Genomic DNA, 20,703 nt, shown 5'->3' with positions numbered 1-20,703 from the left:
ACTTCTTTTAAATAGTTTGGAGTTTGAGATCTTTCCTAAAAACACAGATGGATAGAGCATAGGTCCTGTGATATGAAAAAGTCTCTTGATGTATTGTAAGTTTTAACATTTGAAAATTTCTGTATTACAAAGTAAAAAGAGACTATAATAAAGTCACTGAAAAAATTATACTTCTCTATTTTTTCACCTTAACATGGTCTTTGCGTGTCTTAGTGACCATAAAAGCTAGACCAGCAGAAGCTTAGCCTTCAGGTGGGACACCCAAGTTGGTCAGGTCTTAGGGTAGAGGCCTGACAAAGTGCAAACCAATTACATGACAAAAACTGTTAGCCAGAGTAGGGCTGCTATAATTAGTTGACCAGTCACGATTACGTCTATCAAAATCGTCAACGACTAATTTAATAGTTGGTGCGTTGTTTGAAGCTTTGTAAGATCCTGAAAGACGCAGGAATAAGTAGCAAGTAAATCAGTAAAGCGAGTAAATCGGTTTGACTGAGATTAAAGTTTCACACAGCTGAAAAAACGTCAAACAGAAAACTAATTAAACAGAAGTGTGAGATGGTACAGAATTTACTCCAGTGTCCTGTTATATTTTAGATAGCAAGGAGAAGATGACTGAGTTTATTAAACTCCACCGAGACAATCTGCAAATTTCATTAAGAGTTTAATAAACTATGATCTTGTCTTTATTTTTAGTTAGCACATACTTCAAGCTGTAAGCTAATGATAGTTATATAAAAGCAGATGCATGCTGGTGCAATAAGATGTTCGCTTTATGTCCAATGGATGCACGATCTGATTAGTCGACTAATCGCAAAAATAATCGGCGACTAGTCGACTATCAAAATAATCGTTTGTGGAACCCTGAATCCAGAGCACCCCACACAGCCCCCACACCTTTCTCGCCTGCATTGCCACCTTGTGCCCCCTTTACATTTCTGTCTGCCCCCTCATATATGCCTGTCTAGAACCGGCCCGGAGTACAAGGACAGTTTACCATCTCCAGAGACAACAGCAGATAGCAGGTGTTTTTGCAGATGAACAGTCTGAGGACTGAAGATTCTGCTGTTTATTCAGGTGAAGGCAGTTTTCCCATCTCCAGAAAAACAACAGACATGTGCAGATGAAAAGTGCAAAGAATGACTGACTGAAGCTGTTTGTACAAAATCTTAGAGTCATCCTCTCTATACGACAGACATTTATCAAGTGTTATCTTTAATTTTACCGTGGCACGGTGGGGCAGCACGGTGGCACGGTGGTTAGCACTGTTGCCGCACAGCAAGAAGGGCCTGAGTTCAATTCCACCATCAGGCCGGGGTCTTTCTGTGTGGAGTTTGCATGTTCTCCCCGTGTTTGCGTGGGTTCTCTCCGGGTAAAGACATGCAGCTTGTGGGGATAGGTTAATTGATTAATCCAAATTGTCACTAGGTGTGAATGTGCAAGTGAATGTGAGTGTGAATGGTTGTCTGTCCCTGTGTGTAAGCCCTGCGACAGACTGGCAACCTGTCCAGGGTGTACCCCGCCTTTCGCCCTATGACAGCTGGGATAGGCTCCAGCGCCCCCCGCGACCCTGAAAAGGATAAGCGGAAGCGAATGGATGGATGGATGGATCTTTAATTTTACTTTTAAAATAATTTTAATATATAAAACAATGTCAATTTTAAGAATATTTTAGTATATCTGACATGTTAATGTGTTATATTCTACACTTTTCATTACAAATGTATTGTTCCATTAATTATTATTTATTTTGAAGTAACTAAAACAGAGCCATCTTTCATCTTTTATGGAATACAGTATTCAAATATCCAACTCCATGTTTTAATTGTACCAGAATGTGAAGAATTCTAAAGTTAGTATTTGCTAAATCAATTTGTTTGTCACATTTTTACTTTTTTTGTTCATAACATGTTAAAAACAGCACAATTAGAATACTATTGGTGATAAAATTATAACCAGTGATATCACAATACTCAGTGACATTTGGTTGTGAGCAGTTTTTGATTTCTGCAGCCATATAAATGTGGATTTAAAATGTACAAAATGATAACTGTTTAAAAACCACTCATAATAAGTACTTTTGGGTAAAATGATCTACCACTGGTTTATCCCAGCAAACCAAAGCATTAGTAAGCAATTACAAGGTTTAAAGATTTTTGAAAAAATACCAAAACATGTAAAATTTATATTATTTAATATTCTTTTTAATTACTAGATGGTCTACAAAAAGAAAAAAAAAAGGAAATCTTAATACTATATTGTTTTCAGATATATTAAATGCAATGAAACACTCATTTGTTTCATTGCTGTTATACTGAATTGTGAAATAAAAAAAATTACGTATGTAGGTCTAAGTAGGTGCATAACAGACGTAACACGCACACTCTTTGATTGGCTCCAGTTAGACCAGCTATGATGTGTATGATCCTATGCAAACTCATAGGCTTTCTCTCTTACAGGGTTATAAAAACTTTACATCAGATTGTGAAGCAGAGTTCACAACACAACAGACACCAAACAATATGTTGTCTGTAGCTCTGCTAGTGTTCTTAGCTGCTGGATGTGAGTCTCTGTAGATTTGTTATATCCAGCATTTCTTCTTTGTGTTATAATTTACAACAAAACATGTATTTTTTCAGCAGGTGTCAAGTGTGAACAGCTGACACAGCCAGACTTTTTGAGTGTGCTTTTAGGTCACCCTCTGACCATCACCTGTAAGGTGTCTTATTCTGTGCGCAGCTATTGGACTCACTGGAATAGACAGGCTCCAGGAAAAGGACTAGAGTGGATTGGAAGAGCAGCTTCTGGAAGCACACCTCACTACAGTCCTTTACTCAGAAATAAGTTCAGCATTTCCACCGACTCCTCCAGGAACACAGTGATTCTAACTGGACAGAATGTGCAACCTGAAGACAGTGCTGTGTATTACTGTGCCAGAGACTCACAGTGACGCAAAACACTAGTGGACTTGAACAAAAACCATTCAGTGTCTAAACAGCTCTAATATTAACAAACCACAGAAGGAGCTCTTGGACCACTGATGCTTTCAAGTTGTCATCAGCGTTAAAGGAAGTAGCTGTATATATGGCAGTGATGCACTACTCACAATATTAAAAAACATGCTTCAGTTAAGATGAGCATAGTACGTGATTTGATTGAAGACTTCAACCACCTTGAGACAAATATGTTTGAATGCATGTCTATGTAGAAAACAACTACAATCATTCATTAATCCAGACATGACTGGAACATCTGTGTGGCTGGTTGATTTGTGTTCTCTTTACGGTAGCAACTACTTGTTGATAATCGAATTTAAAATAGGGGATCAGAAGAAAAAAAGGATGAACACTATATCCTTTCTGTGGGGAGGAGTTAATGCAAAACTTGGATGGTTTTAAAGAATACTCTTGTGACTGAAGTGTGAATGACAGGAGTGAACTCACAGTTTAACATAATGGACATATCGGCCAGACTGCTGATTATCTTACTGTTCTGGGGAGGTATAGTTTCAGTCATTTTGAGCTGAATTCCTTTTAATGATTTTCCAACTCACAGCAGGTGACAATGTTCTTGTTTGTTTTGACAGGTGTTGATGGTCAGACTCTGACAGAATCTGAACCAGTCATTAAAAGGCCTGGAGACTCCCACAGACTGACCTGCACAGCCTCTGGATTCACATTTAGCAGCTATGATATGCACTGGGTCAGACAGACTCCTGGGAAAGTACTGGAATGGGTTGCCGAAGTTAGTACTGGTAGTAGCAAATACTACTCTCAGTCAGTCCAAGGCCGGTTTACCATCTCCAGAGACAACAGCAGACAGCAGCTGTATCTGCAGATGAACAGCCTGAAGACTGAAGATTCTGCTGTTTATTATTGTGCTCGAGAGTCACAGTGATACAAGAGGAAGAAACACTATACAAAAACTCAGAAAACCAAAAATGAATAAATAAAAAAAGCTAAATTTTATTCTTCAATTCCCATTTACAAACTGAAGTTCCTTGAACAGTACAAAATCCAATAGTCTTTATCCTGTTTACATGTATCTGATAATCAATGTTTGGTATAGTAGAGAAAATTATGTATTTTAGTTTTTCTCATTTTCAGAACTTTTGTAAATATTAATACACGGTAATTTCTTCATCCCAACTTTTAGTTAGTGTAAAAATGAGATATTCAAGAAGATTCAACATTGTAGATTGTTGTTGCGTGAGTTATCTACCGAGGGATGCATTTGTGTTACATCGTCTCCTTTTATAACCTGTAGAGTGACAAATTTCCAAAGACAAGAAGCGAGAGCAGCTAAATTGGGTCTTAATGGTACTGCAGACTGTGTAACTAAAAAAACCTTCAGACCGTGGTTTAAAACTCACACATGATTCAGAAAAATAAACTGCATGTGGCATAAACGCTAATCACACTTGGCAATCTTTCTTCTGTAAAAAACTTCACATCAGATTTAGAGAAGAATTTATCAGATCAGATATTAGATCAGATGTTGACAGTGGCTGCTAGAATTACACTAAGAAAAGAGCAACAGTGAATAATTCATATGCTTTACACATATGCTTAAAATATAGTAAACAAAAAAAAGCATTAAAAGTTCTTATTATTAGATAAATACAGGCCAATCCACATCCACAGCGCTGGGATCAGCAGCTTATGTGATACCAAAAATGCAAAATGTTAGCTTTTAAAACTTGTTGCATTTTAGTCTATTATTACAAGATTTGAGAACTAAAATCTTTGGCAAATTGATAAGAAAATATGGATGTGGTACACATGCAAACTGATATGAGAAATTTAAATCTGCACTTTGTTTCTCTTACTGGCATAACCACACCTCACACCTGCTGTTTGTGATGCTCCGTTGCTCTTTGCATTCTTTCACTTCTGTGTTTTGGTACTTTTTTGAGACCTGGTTGTTACTCAATGCTTCCGCTTGCTGCTTGCCCTGATCACTCTGCCTTATCATGCATAACAACTGTGCAACAGACTTCCTGCCCTATTTTCGCCTTGCTGAACAACACTAAACAATGTAAAAGTACAACTCTAACATAACTTAATGACAACTGAAATTGAAGAGTTCTGCATTTACCAGAATCTGAAGGTATGTATAACTTAGATAAGATTAATGTTTTTCCTTGTTGTGTTCACACATGATATTTAGAATGAGTTATGTAAATCAAACTAATCTCTTCTTTATTTCAGTGCCATGGATTGTGTCGCCAAACATCACATTGTACCCAGTTTCGGACTGGGAATTTGGAATCTCACCAGTAAGGCTCATCTGCTAAATGGCTTTTTTCCAGACAAACTGGCTTTGGAGTGGTTTCAGGACAAATCACCATTGAGTCAAAACAAGAAGCCAAGCAGAACGAAGCTACAAAGTGAAGGGACAGAGCAGAAAACCTTCAGCCTGAGCAGCAAACTCTCAGTGTGGGGACAATGATCAACTTTTACCTGCAAAGCTAATCACAATTATACTGAATATAAGAAGACAATGAGCATTTGTCACAGTGAGTATGTACAGCTACCGTCTCAAAGCCCATATTCAACATGCACATTTGCAGGAATATGTAAAGCAAATTAAAAACAGTCTTAAGATAAAGTTTATTAATTAGCATGTTTTTCTTTAATTCCACAGAAATTCACCTTTCATTCATGTGGAGATTCCCAAGTTTAAGACTTTAGCGTCAGACTCTAATGTGCAAGGAACATGTTGGGTCCACACTAATTTTGATGCCATGATCTCCTGGCTGATTAATGGAGAGCCACGAATGAAAAAATGTGCAGAGAGTAAAACACAACTGGAAGCAAGTAAAGCATTTAACATGCAGAGGAGAGCAAACTCTACCATCTATATTTTTGGTAAAAGCTACTCTTGCTTCCCTTTTAGGCAGCTGATTTAACTTTGTTGATTTATACTTCAATGGTTTCTGTTAAATAGATTAGTTCATGCCCTGATTTGTCTCACTTTAGTGGACCCATCAATGGAGCTTCTTCTGGTCCAAAGTAAGGAGTCAAGATCACAGAGACTCTTATGCTCTGGATGGGTCTTCAACGCTCATATTAGATGGTTTAACGAGTCTCAGCAAAGACCAACAACCACTGATATCAGCATGAGTGTAGATGGACATGCTGGAGTGACCAGCCAACTTATAATTGATCACTCTGAGTGGGAAACAGGAAAGATATTTTCTTGCACAGTATCTGACAGATCTCTGAATAGAAATATCACAAGAAATATCAGTTTCTGTACAGGTAAAGTGAAAACACTATTATTGTGATACACATTAAGAATTGTTTTGTTTTGGGTTTTTTTCCGAGTACCTCCATCATCCTCACAGCTAGTTGTGGTTTATGTTCAGGGACCATCATCACTGTAGCAGCCTGAGAACAAAGGACCTGTGACTGTTATCTGTCTTCTGGTTGCCCCTAGTCTTAAAGATTTCTCCATCACCTGGAAATCAGCTGGCAACAAAATTCCTGACTGTTATGTCCTAACTAATCCTGCAGTGAGTTACAACAATGGGACAGAGACAGAACTTCCTTAATGTGTCAGCAGAAAATTGGGATGCAGATAAACAAGGGTTTTGTGAAGGAAAGCATCCTTGTTCCAATCAGGGCAATGAAGACCATATAAGCAAAACCAGAGGTAATGTTAGAAATGTAACAAATATATTACAGCTCTTTCTAAACTTCATGTTCCTCTGGTTGTGACTATATTTTTATGGTTCTGTCCCTTTAGTGTTTTTCAAGACCTTTGTGTGCCAACAGTGAAGACAATGCAACCAACTGCCTCTGAAGTTTCAGTGTCTGACATCCTAACACTTATTTGCCTAGTGTCTGGAGTTTTCCCAGCAAACATCATAGTGCACTGGGAAGAAGATGGCCAGACTCTCCCATCCATGCATAATGTTAACAGTTCTCCATGGAAATACTCAGGGAGCAGCTCTTACTCTGTGAGCAGCAGACTAAACATATTCAAAACTGAAGACAAAAGGTCTACGTATTCCTGTGTTGTCAAACATGAGTCATCTGAAGCACTTGTTGAAGCCACCATAACTGATGTGTTTGGTGAGCTGCTGTTTAGCATTTAACATTAATCTTTTATTTCCATTATATTAATTTTAACAAAACTGATTAAAATGATTAACTGATTACTGAAACTGTAATGCACATCTTTCCAGCCTCAGTGATCTACAGCCAACCATCTGCCTACTTGCTTCAGGGCTCTAATGAACTTGTGTGCCTGGTTTTTGGCTTCAGTCCTGTATCCATTAACATCACTGGGTTTCCAAATGGACACACAGAACTGCTGAACTACAACACTAGTGACTCCAAAGATGCCCAAATGGAAAGTTCAGTGTCCAGAGCCACCTTGACCTGTCCCAAGTAAAAGAAGTGTGATTTATTTGGTGATATTGAGCATGCTGATGTGAGCTGAGGAAAGCTGGAATGTGGTTTTCACCCTCATTGGTTTTTCATCATCACCACCTTATATGGTATCATAGCTACATTGATTAAGATAAGTGCCTGTCATTTGATTGTTTAAAAGTAAGATTCCAGTCCAATTTTTAAATTATACTGGCCATTTTTACTATAATAATAACAATAATAATAATAATAATAATAATAATAATAATAAACACCATGTTTATCCTTCAGAAAATTGCTCCAAGATATTGTAATTCTCAGATTTTCCACAAGAGTGAGACAAAGCTTCATGTGCAGAAGCAGCAATATAGTTTCCACCTCTATGTAAAAAAACTACTCATGTAGTGATTTCAAGATGCCGATAAATGTGTTGGTATGCCAGCGGTGTTATGAAGAGGTGCAGTCATTTGAAAGCACAAAGACTGTTGTTGTAACTCTTCTTCTTTGCAAACATATGTAGTGTCCTTGTAAATCTGTACACTCCCTGTCTTTGAATGAATTGCATTTGTGTACTTTGGGGGTTTAGAGGAATTCACAACTGGCAGGGAGAGCACTAAACACACTAAAGCTTACTATTGGCAACCTCTGAAGTGATCTGTTGTGCATTCAGACTATCCCATATTTTCACGTTAACAAAAACACATTTATTAACATCGGAAATACTAGTATTTAATACATTACCAGGACACACCTTCTCATTTAATGCTTTTTCTTTATTTTCATGACTATTCACATTGTAGATTCTCACTGAAGACATCATAACTATGAATGAACACATATGAATGACCTGACGTCCTGGCTCGTCCTTGCCATAGCATTTGTGCTGTACCTCATCGATTGCTTTTTTGCTTCCCCCTGAGTTCCTGTGCTGCTCACTATTTCACCATGTACCAGGACACACTGATTGATGGTGAGTTAATGATACTTTTATCTGTCTATCATTTTATCTGTCTCACTTGTTTCTCTCTGTTTTCATCTCCTCAGCTGTTACAGGCCAGAGTATGGAGTCCATTCCTTCCAATCCTGTCGTGAAAAGGCCTGGAGAGACTCTCAGTTTCTCCTGTAAAGGATCTGGTTTCACAGTTAGTTGCTGTACTATGGATTGTATAAAACAACAACCAGGAAACGAACCGGAATGGATAGGAGAAGGCTTTTTATCTTCCAGCAGAAACAGATACATGAGCTGTTTGAGTGGACATATAGAATTACCGAAGACAACAGCAACAGTATGACATATCTGAGACTTCCATCCTAAAACCAGAAAACTCTGTTGTGTATTACTGTGTGAAAGACAAACAATGGTTTAAGTAATGACATAAGCTTTACAAAAACCTTCAGCCATACAGTTTCACAAGAACCTACAGGGGGCAACAGATGATCAAAAATATGATGATCAACTCACTGTCACAATAACACCTGTGTTTATCCTCTATGAATGCTTTTAAAATATAAAAAAGACTTTTGATTATAATGAAAAATAATATGGAAAATATCATTCAAAAACACTGAAACACCATTTTTAAGAGGGATACAAAAATAGATATACACAATGGCACATTCAAGAATCCTTGTGTAATTTTCCAAATTATGCATTCACACAATATGTTTGTAGGAGCATCCTCTGTGAATCAGAGCTTCTTCCTGAGTTAATAATAGATACATATTATATTAACACAATTTTAAGTGAGAGTCCTCTTGTGAGAGGGCTCTCAGAGTCCTTCTCAATATGCAAAGTGAACTTCCTGACAGTCTGCTATTAAGACGTGAAATCATGGCCCTGGTTACAGAAGAAGATGAGATGTTCTAATCAGATCAACTTCAGTACCAACATGTTCTCTTTAGCTCTGCTGCTGCTGGCTGCTGGATCCTGTGAGTCTCACTGAGGAACTCACACTATGATAAAAATACATTGCTACACTGTTTCAATATTCCACATGTTTTCCTCCTCAGGTGTAAAGTGTGAACAGCTGACCCAGCCAGCCTCTGTGACTGTGCATCCAGGGGATCGTCTGACCATCACCTGTCAGACCTCTTATTCTCTTAGCAGCGCTCGAACATTTTGGATCAGACAACCTGCAGGAAAAGAACTGGAGTGCATTGGTAGTGTACATGTTGGACACAGCACACGGTACAAAGACTCACTACAGAACAAGTTTAGTATCGACATAGACTCCTCCAACAGGACCGTGACTCTGATTGGACAGAATGTGCAGCCTGAAGACTCAGCTGTGTATTACTGTGCCAGAGAACCACCCACAGTAACACAAAGCATCATGAGACCTGAACAAAAACCCCTCAGTGACTGAACACACGAAGCCACAAGAGGGTGATCCCTCAGAGCACCAATGATTTCAGATCAGCACAATAAGAAGAAATAAGATGTCACTTAAAAAGCAACAGCATGTAATTAAATGAGTCATAATAAGTTTAATATAATAACCATAAAAGTCTAAACGATCCTTCTGTTGGTCTATTCTCATTCTTAAAACACAGGCTTTTCACAGACTGATTACTCACACATGGTGTACCTTGCCTCTTGCTGGATGACCCCAAGTTAGAAAAGTAGTTGAAAATTTTAATGCATGGATAACAAAATAAACTAAACAACAAAAGCAAAACATTTTATTTTTTGTTTTTCAACCCCGTATTGTTAATTAAATCATTTAACTTCACTTCTGTCCCAGATAGCATTTTTTCCAACATAATAGAAGATAACACGAGACTGAACTCACTGTTATGCTTTATCAAAAATGGGTCTTTGTCTGCTTTATATGTGTATGTGTGTGTGTGTCTGTGTGTGTACTACATCGCATCTTCAACCTTCTTTTTAAACCTTTTTTAAAGATGTATTTGAATAATATTTAAGCCTGACATTTTAGTCCCTCCCTAATAAAATTTAGATGGCTTACTTCTGTCCTCGTAGGGCCTGGCTGTCATCTTGTCTAATGGGAAGCACTTCCTTCACAACTTCACTTTCAAGATGATGCTCAGACTCTCTGCTCTGGTGACAGTGCTCTGTCTACCCTGTAAGTCATATAATTTTATAACTGACTCTTTATTTATTTATTTATTTATTTTCTGTTAATTTATGAAGTGACTCTTTTCTCCCAGTTTCACTCATCTCACTGGTTCTTTCCAGGTTTAAATGGTCAGGCTTTGGAGTCCATTCCCTCCACGTCAGTGTTGAAAAAGCCTCAGGAAGCCTTCAGTCTTTCCTGTAGAGGGTCTGGTTTTGACTTTGGGCAGCATGGAATGCACTGGATCAGACAACCAGCAGGAAAGACACTAGAATGGATGGGAGTTATTTGGTATGATGCAAGTAAAACCATTTATGCCAGCAGTGTGCAAGGACGTATAGAAATAACCAGAGACAACAGCAACAGCATGGTGCATCTGAGCCTTTCCAGCCTAAAGCCAGAGGACTCTGCTGTGTATTACTGTGCTAGAAAGCCACAGTAACACAACCCTTCACTAGAACTGAACAAAAACCCCTCACTGAACAGTTCTAACATGAAACCACCAGAGGAGGAGCTCTCGGACCACTGATGATTTCAGATCAGCATAATAAGTCAATACATAACATTGAAACATAATCTCGAAACAAAGGTGATTATTAATTCCAGTTCTCATAAACATTATTTCTCACAGACGAAGGTTACTTTTCTTAATCCCTCTTCTTTTCTTCAACAACCAAAAACATATTCTGGTATACATAACCCTCAAAGTAAACCACATTGCTATATGTTTCTTCGAAAGCATAAAAAATATGAAAGTGTTGCATAGTTTAGTAGTTACAAGTTCATGAGTCCATGTTTACAAACAAAGCAAAAGAATACAATTTAATGCTTTTTTTTATTTAAAAAAGATGAATGAAAAATATTTCAGTCAGCTATTTTAGCGGCCCAAGGACTTTGCAACCTGGTCTTCTACTGTGTGCCTTTCTCTTGTTCTGTCTATATTCCTGCTGTTTGTATATATCTCTCATGTTTTTTTATTTATTTCTGCTATCTTACTATTTATATTTTATACCTGCATAGTTGGTGTGGAGCACAATTTTGTTATGCATACAATGACAATAAAGGACTGTTATATTCCTTTCTGTAGCTCTTCGTTTTATACTGATTTGATATTCAGCATTTGACACCCAGCCTCTATTTCAGGCTTTAATTTATTTGTGCTTTTTATCCAATTTAATTTATTGCTTTACAGTACAACTGTACATCCCTCATGAGTTATGGATAAAGATATAATTTTCCCTTTTTTGCAAGGTGCCATTATGGATTATTCTTCTAAGGGATAAAACCTAGAGTTTTAAATCTAAAACACATTGAAGTGTGCAAAAAATTACTCATACTCTATATGCATTCATACAGTAAAGACTGAATAACACTGCAGAAAATAAAACACCTCAACCAATCGCATAAATGTACAGATTAAATTTGCCATGTGAAACAAATGAAATCAACTTTTTTCACCCAAATTTAAATTTTAATGTTCAGATTTTGTTGTTTTTTATCTTTAAATCTTAAGTATGTAATGCATATGTAGCATATATATCCTTAAGACTTCACAAGTAATGCTAACAATCTGTATGCTTACCATTTATTCCATTTATTCACAACAAAGCCAAATAAAAATGTAAATTAACTTTCTCTTTCATTACTACTCCTGTTGTTTTAATTTTAATGAACCCTAATAAAAAACACACTACACATATGATAAACCAGCTATATTAAACATCATTAACTACTAAAAGCTACAATTAAACTAAAGAATGACTATCTTTTTGAGCCCCTCTCTTTTCTGATATCATGATGCAAATCTTCATCCCGTGCTGGTCTTTTAATCACATCTCCACCAGGATGATGAATACACTCACTCCCCTGCTCATTGTTCTCTCTCTGCCCTGGCAGTTGTCTCGATTCTTATTTTTCTCATATCAAAAAAAACCACTGGAATTGATCGGGAGCAGCTTCTCAACTTCCAGCAGAAACAGTTATGCAAGCAGTTTGAGAGGATGTGGAGAAATCAGCAGAGATGACAGCAACAGCATGGTGTATTTGAGGTTGTCCAATTTGAGGCCAGAGGATTCTGCTATTTATTACTGTGCCAAAGAGAAACAAAGTGTTTAAAGCAGCTGAAGAGGCTTTACAAAAACATCCTGCCATCTGTTTTTAGAAGAACCCAAAGGAAGCAGTTGTTCATCAAAAACAGGGACACCGGCTGATAAGACAGTTGTAAGAAATTTCTTTTTAAAAAAGATGATAATGATAATAATAAAACATTATTTAGAAAAAAGCAAATAATGAAAATAATGGACATAGATAAACAAAAACAAAAAAAAGATTGCCACCTATCAGACGTTTATTAAACCTTTTAAATAAAAATATTTTTAATAGGACCAGAAGTTCCCATGCTATCACCTTGAGTACCAACCTGTTGTCTGTAGCTCTGCTGCTGCTGGATCCTGTGACTCTCACTGAAGTCGAGACACTAACAGCAAGATCACGGCACATTAAGTGTTACTGTTATTACAGTGATATTCAATGTTTTTTTCAAAAACATTTAAACATGAACAGTCGGCACAGCTTTCCTCTTGAAATATGCAACTCACTGAATACTGAAAACAACATTTACTGAAAAAAAAGAACTTTTGTGGCACAGGTCTAACTGTATATCTTTGTGAATAAAGAATAAGATTTGAAATGTCAGTTTTATTTTTTATTTTCTGTTTATGAACGCCCACATAAACGTGGGTTGTAAAACATATATTTGAATAAAAGAAATTATTTTATGCATATGATATAAAAGGAAAGCTTAGACAGATGGATTCATCTTTTTTTTTAGCTTTCAGTGTGTATCAAAAGTGTTTAGAAAACAAAATCTGCAAATTCAACACTTAATTAAATAAGACAATAAATAAGACATAAGCTGAATTTTTTTTTTCCTTTTTAGTTCATATAAACCTCCACTGTTTTAAATAGTTTAAGTGTGTAAATGTATGTGTGAATGGGTGGATGACTGGTTGTGTAAAGCGCTTTGGGGTCTTTAGGGACTAAGTAAAGCACTATACAAATACAGGCCATTTACCATTTAAGCACTAATTAAGCACAATAATGTAACACCTTTTTTGCACAACCCATTTTCCATAGTTCCATTTTATTGGAAAACACCTAGCAATGACCCACATTTTTCTGCAGTCAGAAACATATTTAACTTAAGGGTTGCCTGATATATGAGAGTTATTTTTACAGGTGGAAACTTCAGTAACCTTTCTGCTATAACATGTTTGTATCCATGTATGCAAATTGCACTTCCTCACAGTCTCCTATAAGAGTTGAGATCATGCCATCAGTGACACAAAGGAGGCAACATGTTCTCTGTAGCTGTGCTCCTGCTGCTGCTGGTTTTTGGAACCTGTGAGTCTCAATACGGAAAAGACAGAATATGATTATAAGATTCTGCCGAAACACAGATTCAGTATTCAACATGTTTTCTCCACAGGTGTAAAATGTGAGCAGTTGATACAGACAGCATCTGTGACTGTGCAGCCAGGTCAGCGTCTGACCATCACCTGTCAGGTCTCTTATTCTCTACGCAGCTGGAGGACAGCTTGGATCAGACAGCCTGCAGGGAAAGGACTGGAGTGGATTGGAGGTGCACATTATGGACACAACACATACTACAAAGATTCACTAAAGAACAAGTTCACCATCAACTTAGACACTTCAAGCAAGACGGTGACTCTAAATGGACAGAATATGCAGCCTGAAGACACTGCTGTGTATTACTGTGCGAGAATGCCACAGTAATACAAAGCATCAGTGGAGCTGAACAAAAACCCCTCAGAGCTTCAACATGTGTAACATCCTCCACCAGTAGAGGAGCTCCCAGACTACAGAACACTATTATCTGCTGCATGTCGCTGTTTAGCACTGGAGATTGCCATGATAATATATATTCTTTTAAAGTTATAGTTATAGAGAAAGTTTAAAATTTTATATTTCCATTTCAACCTTAATAACTTGCTAAATTTTTGACATTTTGTTTCTGGAATTAAGTGACAATAATATATTTTGATACTTATTTATATGATTAGTTTTAAAAAGTTCTTAAAGTTCATTAAACGTTCTTCCAGCTTTGTGTTAAACCACCTGTAATGAAGGTTAGAATTGGTTGTCTTTCATTATTTGCAAAAAAAAAAAAAAAGGCAGGACTCATGCTGAAGTTCAGTGAATTTATTTAAAGCGAATTCAAATACAAACAAAAGCTTGGCACTTTTCCACAAATCCACGCTGATACACAGATTCTCTCCTAAAAACACCAAATAGCTCTCCTCTCTTTAGCAGAAATTTTGAGATGGACAAAGGTCTAGGAGCCAAGTTTTGCTGACCGATGCAATGCAATGATCCAGCAAAGACTGACGGTCTGACATTACATCAAGTAGTGGCTGCAAAAAAGTGCATAGGGAACAGGTGTGTGCTCGGATAACCTGAGATGTGTCCCAAGTCCACACAAAAATAGCACAAAGGATAGAAAGAGAGAACATAGAGAACTGAGGACAAAGCAATCTTCCTGAAATATTCACATTATATAAGTCAAAAAAAGTCATCATGAGGGTAGATGAGAGAAGGCTAATGTTTATTGTTTAGTCAAAGTTTTACAGATAAAACATGTTTTAGATTTAATTAAACAAAAATAAATAAATAAACAGTAAACTTATATTTGTCACTTCCTCCCAATGATATCCTGATATTAATCTTCAGGCTTTGCAGTTTGCATGTTTTCTCTGTTTCAATCATCAGAAAAGATGCAAAAGTTAATGACCCTGTGTTTCCGGCTGCCTGGATATCAGGTTGTGCCCTCTGGCTATTTAAAAGAAATCTTAAGGGCACTTCAGATACAATGTGACGACAGTACTGCTGTGCCCAGAAACTAATTATGTCTAATGGCTTGCCCCCGCACCATTCTACTTGTCCTAGTAGAAAAAAAGAAGATCATAGCAGAAAAAACCCCCAAAATAAATTATGTACTACATGCTGAACAGGGCAGCCAGTGCAACAAACATTTCAGGTCATTTACTCAAACTAGCAGTCTGGGCAGCACGCTCTACTTTTTATATAAAGCTATTATAACCTATCATTCTATTCATCTGTTAGTTGCTAAAAATATTTACTAAGTTCTTTATATACGGCTGAGTTTACTTTGTAGGAGGAGTCTATGTAAAACTGATACCTTCAGCAGATTTACGTTTTTTGTTCAAATTAATTGTTATGAAGTAAACTTTTTGGAATAATAAGCCATTAACATTTCTGTAGGTTCTGAGGGTCAAACACTGACTGAGTCTGAATCAGTGATTAAAAGGCCTGGAGACTCCCACAGACTGACCTGTACATACTCAGGGTTCAGTGGTGATTATAGTAATGCTTGGATCAGACAGGCTGCTGGAAAAGGACTGGAGTGGATTGCTTGGATCAGCAGTGGCAGCAGCAGTATCTACTACTCTCAGTCATTCAGAGGCCGCTTTACAATCTCCAGAGACAACAGCAGAAAGCAGGTGTATCTGCAGATGAACAGCTTGACGATTGAAGATTCAGCCGTTTATTATTGTGCTCGAGAGTCACAGTGACACAAGAGGAAGAAATGCTCTACAAAAAGTCAGCCCATCAAAAGATGGAACAATTTGCTGCCAGCTGTTTTTCCCCTTAAAGTTACAGAAATTACAGTTAAGTTATCGAAAGATGTAATAACACTGCCTCAATGGGAAATGCTTTTATGATGTCTTGTCTTAATTTATTTTTTTATCAATTAAAAAAAAACCAAAGACAAAGACATATTAAAATCTAAATTTCTGTTTTAAATAATTTTCTTTTAATTATGCCCAAACCAATACTACAGTACAACCACAAGGCCATTCATTCTCTCTTTTAGTTGGTCATTGTCCTTCTGTACAGAAAGCAAAGCTCCTCACACACCGATATAAAGATTAATATCAGCCTGGTGCAGGAGAAAATGAGAAGTTTTGGGTTATCACCCTCAGTACAAGTTTTCTGTAGCTCTCATGGCGCTGTTGGATCCAAAGAGTCTCACTGAGGCAATGACAGTATGATAAAAATACATGGTTTTATTGTATTGTTTTATTATATTAGGGATCTTGCAGGGACAGAACTGGATTGATAATACAAATTATACTGCACAAGGACAAGTTGACTATCATCTTAGACACTTCAACCAGGACGTGTATTACTGTGCCAGAGAGTCACAGTAATACAAACCATCAGTATAGCTGAATAAAAAATCCCTCAGAGCCTCAACACTGGTAAGTGTTAATAACTCAATAGGTCAGTCATGACAAATAAGAAAATGTCCATAATTAAGTCACAATAATTTATGACAATGACAAAAAAAAATTCAATGTCACATCCCTAATCAAATTCCCACTCCCTCACTGTGACATCCTGATACAAATCTTCATGCAGTTTATAGCAGCACAAAACATCCAAACTCCACTTGTTGCTTGCAGGTTAATCCATATTTCTATTTCATCCTGTCCCTTGCAATCTGTATTAAAAATAAGCTTCCTCACAGACACATATAAGAACTTGACATGGTGAATTTTGTTGAACCCGAACAAGAGAAGCTTCCAGAAGATCACTTTCAGCACCAACATGTTCTCTGTAGCTCTGCTGCTGGATCCCGTGAGTCTCACTGAGAAGAAACACTGACATCATGGATGCCACGCACTGTTACTTTATGTACAATTAAATACAGTGTGAACAGTTGACACAGCCAGCCTCTGTGACTCTGCAGCCAGGTCAGCGTCTGACCATCACCCGTCAGGTCTCTTATACACCTTCGGTGCTTGTTTCCTGCGGGGGAACACGGCGGGTCTGTGTGCTGCGCTGTAATGGTAGCGCTGTGCAGGACAGCTGCTGTGTTTGCTTCGGATTACTCCTCACCCCCCACCCAATCCTGTGGCTTGTCATGTCTTTCACAATGTTGTGCTGTGGACATGTGCATTTTGTTTTTTGTTTTTTTGTTTCCTGTTCTCATGCTGTCCTACCATGGAAGCACAGCATGAGTAGAGGTCTCTTTTTTTTCCTCTTGTACTTTCCCATTGTAGTGTACATTTCAGTGTTTTTCTGTAACGCTACCGATCTCCGACTTGTATCCCCACGTAATGTCTGTGTTGTGTGTGTAAGGTCGGGGGGGGGTGGTGTGTCCCCATTTCACTTCAGGGCAACCAGCATGTGGCGAATAAAGCTTTGATTGATTATTTGCTGAACTACCACAAGGCTTGGATAAAAAAAAAAACCTGCAGGGACAGGACAGGATATTCTGCAGACTGCAGATTCATACTACAAAGATCCACCGAAGAATAATTTCAGTATCGAGTTTAAAAACTTCAAACAAGATTGTGACTTGAAAATTGACCAGATTTGCAGACTGAAGTCACTGGTGTGTATTACCATAGCGCCAGAGAGACACAGCCCATCAGCTTAACAAACCCCCTCAGTTGTAGCATCAAACTACCAGAGGAGGAGCCCTCAGATCATGAATGAATTCATTCACGATTATTTTTCTCTGGAAGTCAGTTTGTTGATAAATTCTCCAAGGTGAGTCTGTAAGCACATCTTATAATAATAATGATAATGATGATAAAATGTCACAGAATCAAAATAATTTCAATGAGAAATTTAAATATAGTGAGATTAAATGATACTTGTTGATTTGAGGTTTTGTTTGAAATCTCACCATCTTCACTTTTTCAAAGAATTTGTCTCTTTTGAAAGACAGATAACTTGTTTTTAGGTTGAGATAGAAATTATTTAATGAATTGATATAATATATCTGTAAAGAGAAATCCTCATCATCCACAGACCTCCAAAAACCTGTGCAGATACTCAAAATGCAGACCAAAGTTTCTCATGAAATACTTCATCATCCTTTTTTTTTGCTTCCAAAAAAATAATTTTAACATCTATAATATTAATTATAAAACTGGAGCACTGCAGTTAATGTTCCCATAACTCTTCATTTATGTGTTATCCAATATTTTTATTACTCATATGATCATGTTTGTGTTTTATAAGTATTAATCAAAAAACGTCATTAAGAAAATCTTCACCTTAACCTGTTTTATTGATATAATCAGACTTTAAAACAGATTTATTTTTTACATATCCTAACTACATGGCTAATTGTGACTGGTCTTAAAAAAATGTGGGATGAATGCAAAACCACAATATTTTTGCATGCTGCTCCTCCTCTATAAATCTGACTTCAGAGAAGATGACAGGAAGCTAAGGACACACAGTTTGACAGTATGGACTACAGGACAGGACTGCTGCTGTTAACTATCTGCTGGGCAGGTGAAAACACTCATAGACCTGATATTACACAACATTTATTTCTCTCAACAAACTATTTAACTTAGTGTGATTTGGTGCTGTTGACAGGTGTTGATGGTCAGACTCTGATTGAGTCTGAACCAGTCATTAAAAGGCCTGGAGAATCCCACAGACTGACCTGTACAGGCTCTGGATTCACATTCAGCAGCTACCCTATGAACTGGGTCAGACAGGCTCCTGGAAAAGGACTGGAGTGGATTGCTTTTGTACACACAGGCAGTTCTCATTTCTTTTACTCCCAGTCAGTCCAGGGTCGATTTACTATTTCCAGAGATGACTCCAGCAGTAAAGTCTATCTACAGATGAACAATCTGAAGACTGAGGACACAAGCAGTTTATTACTGTGCCCGAGAGACACAGTGAGACACAGCAACTGGAGAGTCATACAAAAACTACTTCCTCTATTTGCCAACAACACAAGGAATATTGAATTATATCAAAAAAGGTGGCATTTTATTTAGAAATGCAAGATGAAATTTTCCTCAATTACTCTAATGCTAAATGGTAATACACATGTCACATACTCATACTCTCAAATTGTTCTGTTTGTAAACAAAAAATGTGAAGAAAAAGACTCTGGAAGATGAATTAAATAAGTGATAGTGTTTGTGATAGTGTTTTTGGACAGTAAGAAAAAGTGCTATACAGTGCTATATAATATATTCTAATATATTGCAAGTTTATAGAAACCTGTGCTGTTTTAACTGATTATACACTGAGACAATGAAACATACTTGATATATAAGTAGATATATTTTCTAAAGTTGCTTTGTGCCACTGTGCTGAGATCACAGGCACTACGGAGCTGACTATTTTATTTACATTTTTTAAATAATTTTATACAAAACAAGCTATTAAAATAGAGTCATTTATTAGAAAACATCTCATTTGATTTATTAAACACAGAGCAATACAATTTTAACAATGATTCATTGGAGGCTGTGCATGTGGCTTTCTGATAATAGGTCCCTCTGGCTTTCCTAACAAATGAGAAATTAAGGTCCCTTCCTGACAATGTGACACAGTTTGTTGCTGAGAAAAGCAAAGTTATAGCCAAGCCATCTGAGGCACACTTACACCTGTGGTGTTGTCAAATACTGCACATTTGTGTGTTCAATAGAAATAAAGACTATTAAAGGAAATCTGTGCCAAAAAGAGTACATAAAGAGCCCAGTGGCCAGCACTACTAGCAGTATAAGACATAATGTTCTGAAAATAGTGTGGGAATGATTGTCTTGAAAAAATGGTCAGTTTTAATATTTGAAAATTCTAATTTCCTTTAAAATTAATTTAATTTAATACATTAAAAAAAGAATCAAAAATTGGCAAAATGTTTATTATCATTTTTTAGTTTTTTTACTTTGTCAAAGAGCAAAATTTTTGCTGAGGAGGAGGAGTCAATGCAAAACTCCTGTATTAACTAACTTTATATGCGTTCAAGCCTAAGTCAGTGATTCAACCTCATATAGACACAGCAGACTCGGCAAAGACAACTGACTTTAACAATGACCAAACCTGTTCATTTAGTTATTTTCCTGATTCTGTTTTGTTTCTTGGCTGGTAAGGACATACATTTTGATGAACAAATGAAATGATATGAAGAAATGTGATAACTAATGAGTTGTTAACACTTCTGTAGGTACTGAGGGTCAAACATTGACAGAGTCTGAACCAGTGGTTAAAAGGCCTGGAGACTCCCACAGACTGACCTGTACATACTCAGGGTTCAGCAGTGATATTTATGCTAATTGGATCAGACAGGCTGCTGGAAAAAGACCGGAATGGATTGTTTATATCGACCCTAGCAGTGGCACCTACTACTCTCAGTCAGTCAGAGGCCGCTTCACCATCTC

General features: G+C 37.1%; 1 pseudogene and 3 gene segments (V, D, J or C); all 4 read left to right on the top strand.

Annotated features, from left to right (window-relative positions):
* Positions 1 to 3,434: 3,434 nt before the first annotated feature.
* LOC102208313 (Ig heavy chain V region 914-like) lies at positions 3,435 to 3,900 on the top strand. The segment is given in 2 exon segments: positions 3,435 to 3,500; positions 3,587 to 3,900. Coding segments are annotated over 2 exon segments (357 nt in total).
* Positions 3,901 to 5,064: 1,164 nt separating this feature from the next.
* LOC102208585 (Ig heavy chain C region, secreted form-like) lies at positions 5,065 to 7,565 on the top strand (annotated as a pseudogene).
* Positions 7,566 to 9,143: 1,578 nt separating this feature from the next.
* On the top strand, positions 9,144 to 9,885 carry LOC102208869 (Ig heavy chain V-III region BUT-like). The segment is given in 2 exon segments: positions 9,144 to 9,308; positions 9,390 to 9,885. Coding segments are annotated over 2 exon segments (432 nt in total).
* A 3,927-nt stretch (positions 9,886 to 13,812) lies between these two features.
* On the top strand, positions 13,813 to 14,251 carry LOC102214207 (Ig heavy chain V region 5A-like). The segment is given in 2 exon segments: positions 13,813 to 13,858; positions 13,944 to 14,251. Coding segments are annotated over 2 exon segments (354 nt in total).
* Positions 14,252 to 20,703: the final 6,452 nt, after the last annotated feature.

The sequence above is a fragment of the Pundamilia nyererei genome, unplaced genomic scaffold (assembly GCF_000239375.1).
Source record: "Pundamilia nyererei isolate P.nyererei 1_Seehausen unplaced genomic scaffold, PunNye1.0 scaffold00321, whole genome shotgun sequence".
NCBI lineage: Eukaryota > Metazoa > Chordata > Actinopteri > Cichliformes > Cichlidae > Pundamilia > Pundamilia nyererei.
Note: the sequence above shows the minus strand (reverse complement) of the source record. Positions and strands in the feature narration are given on the sequence as shown.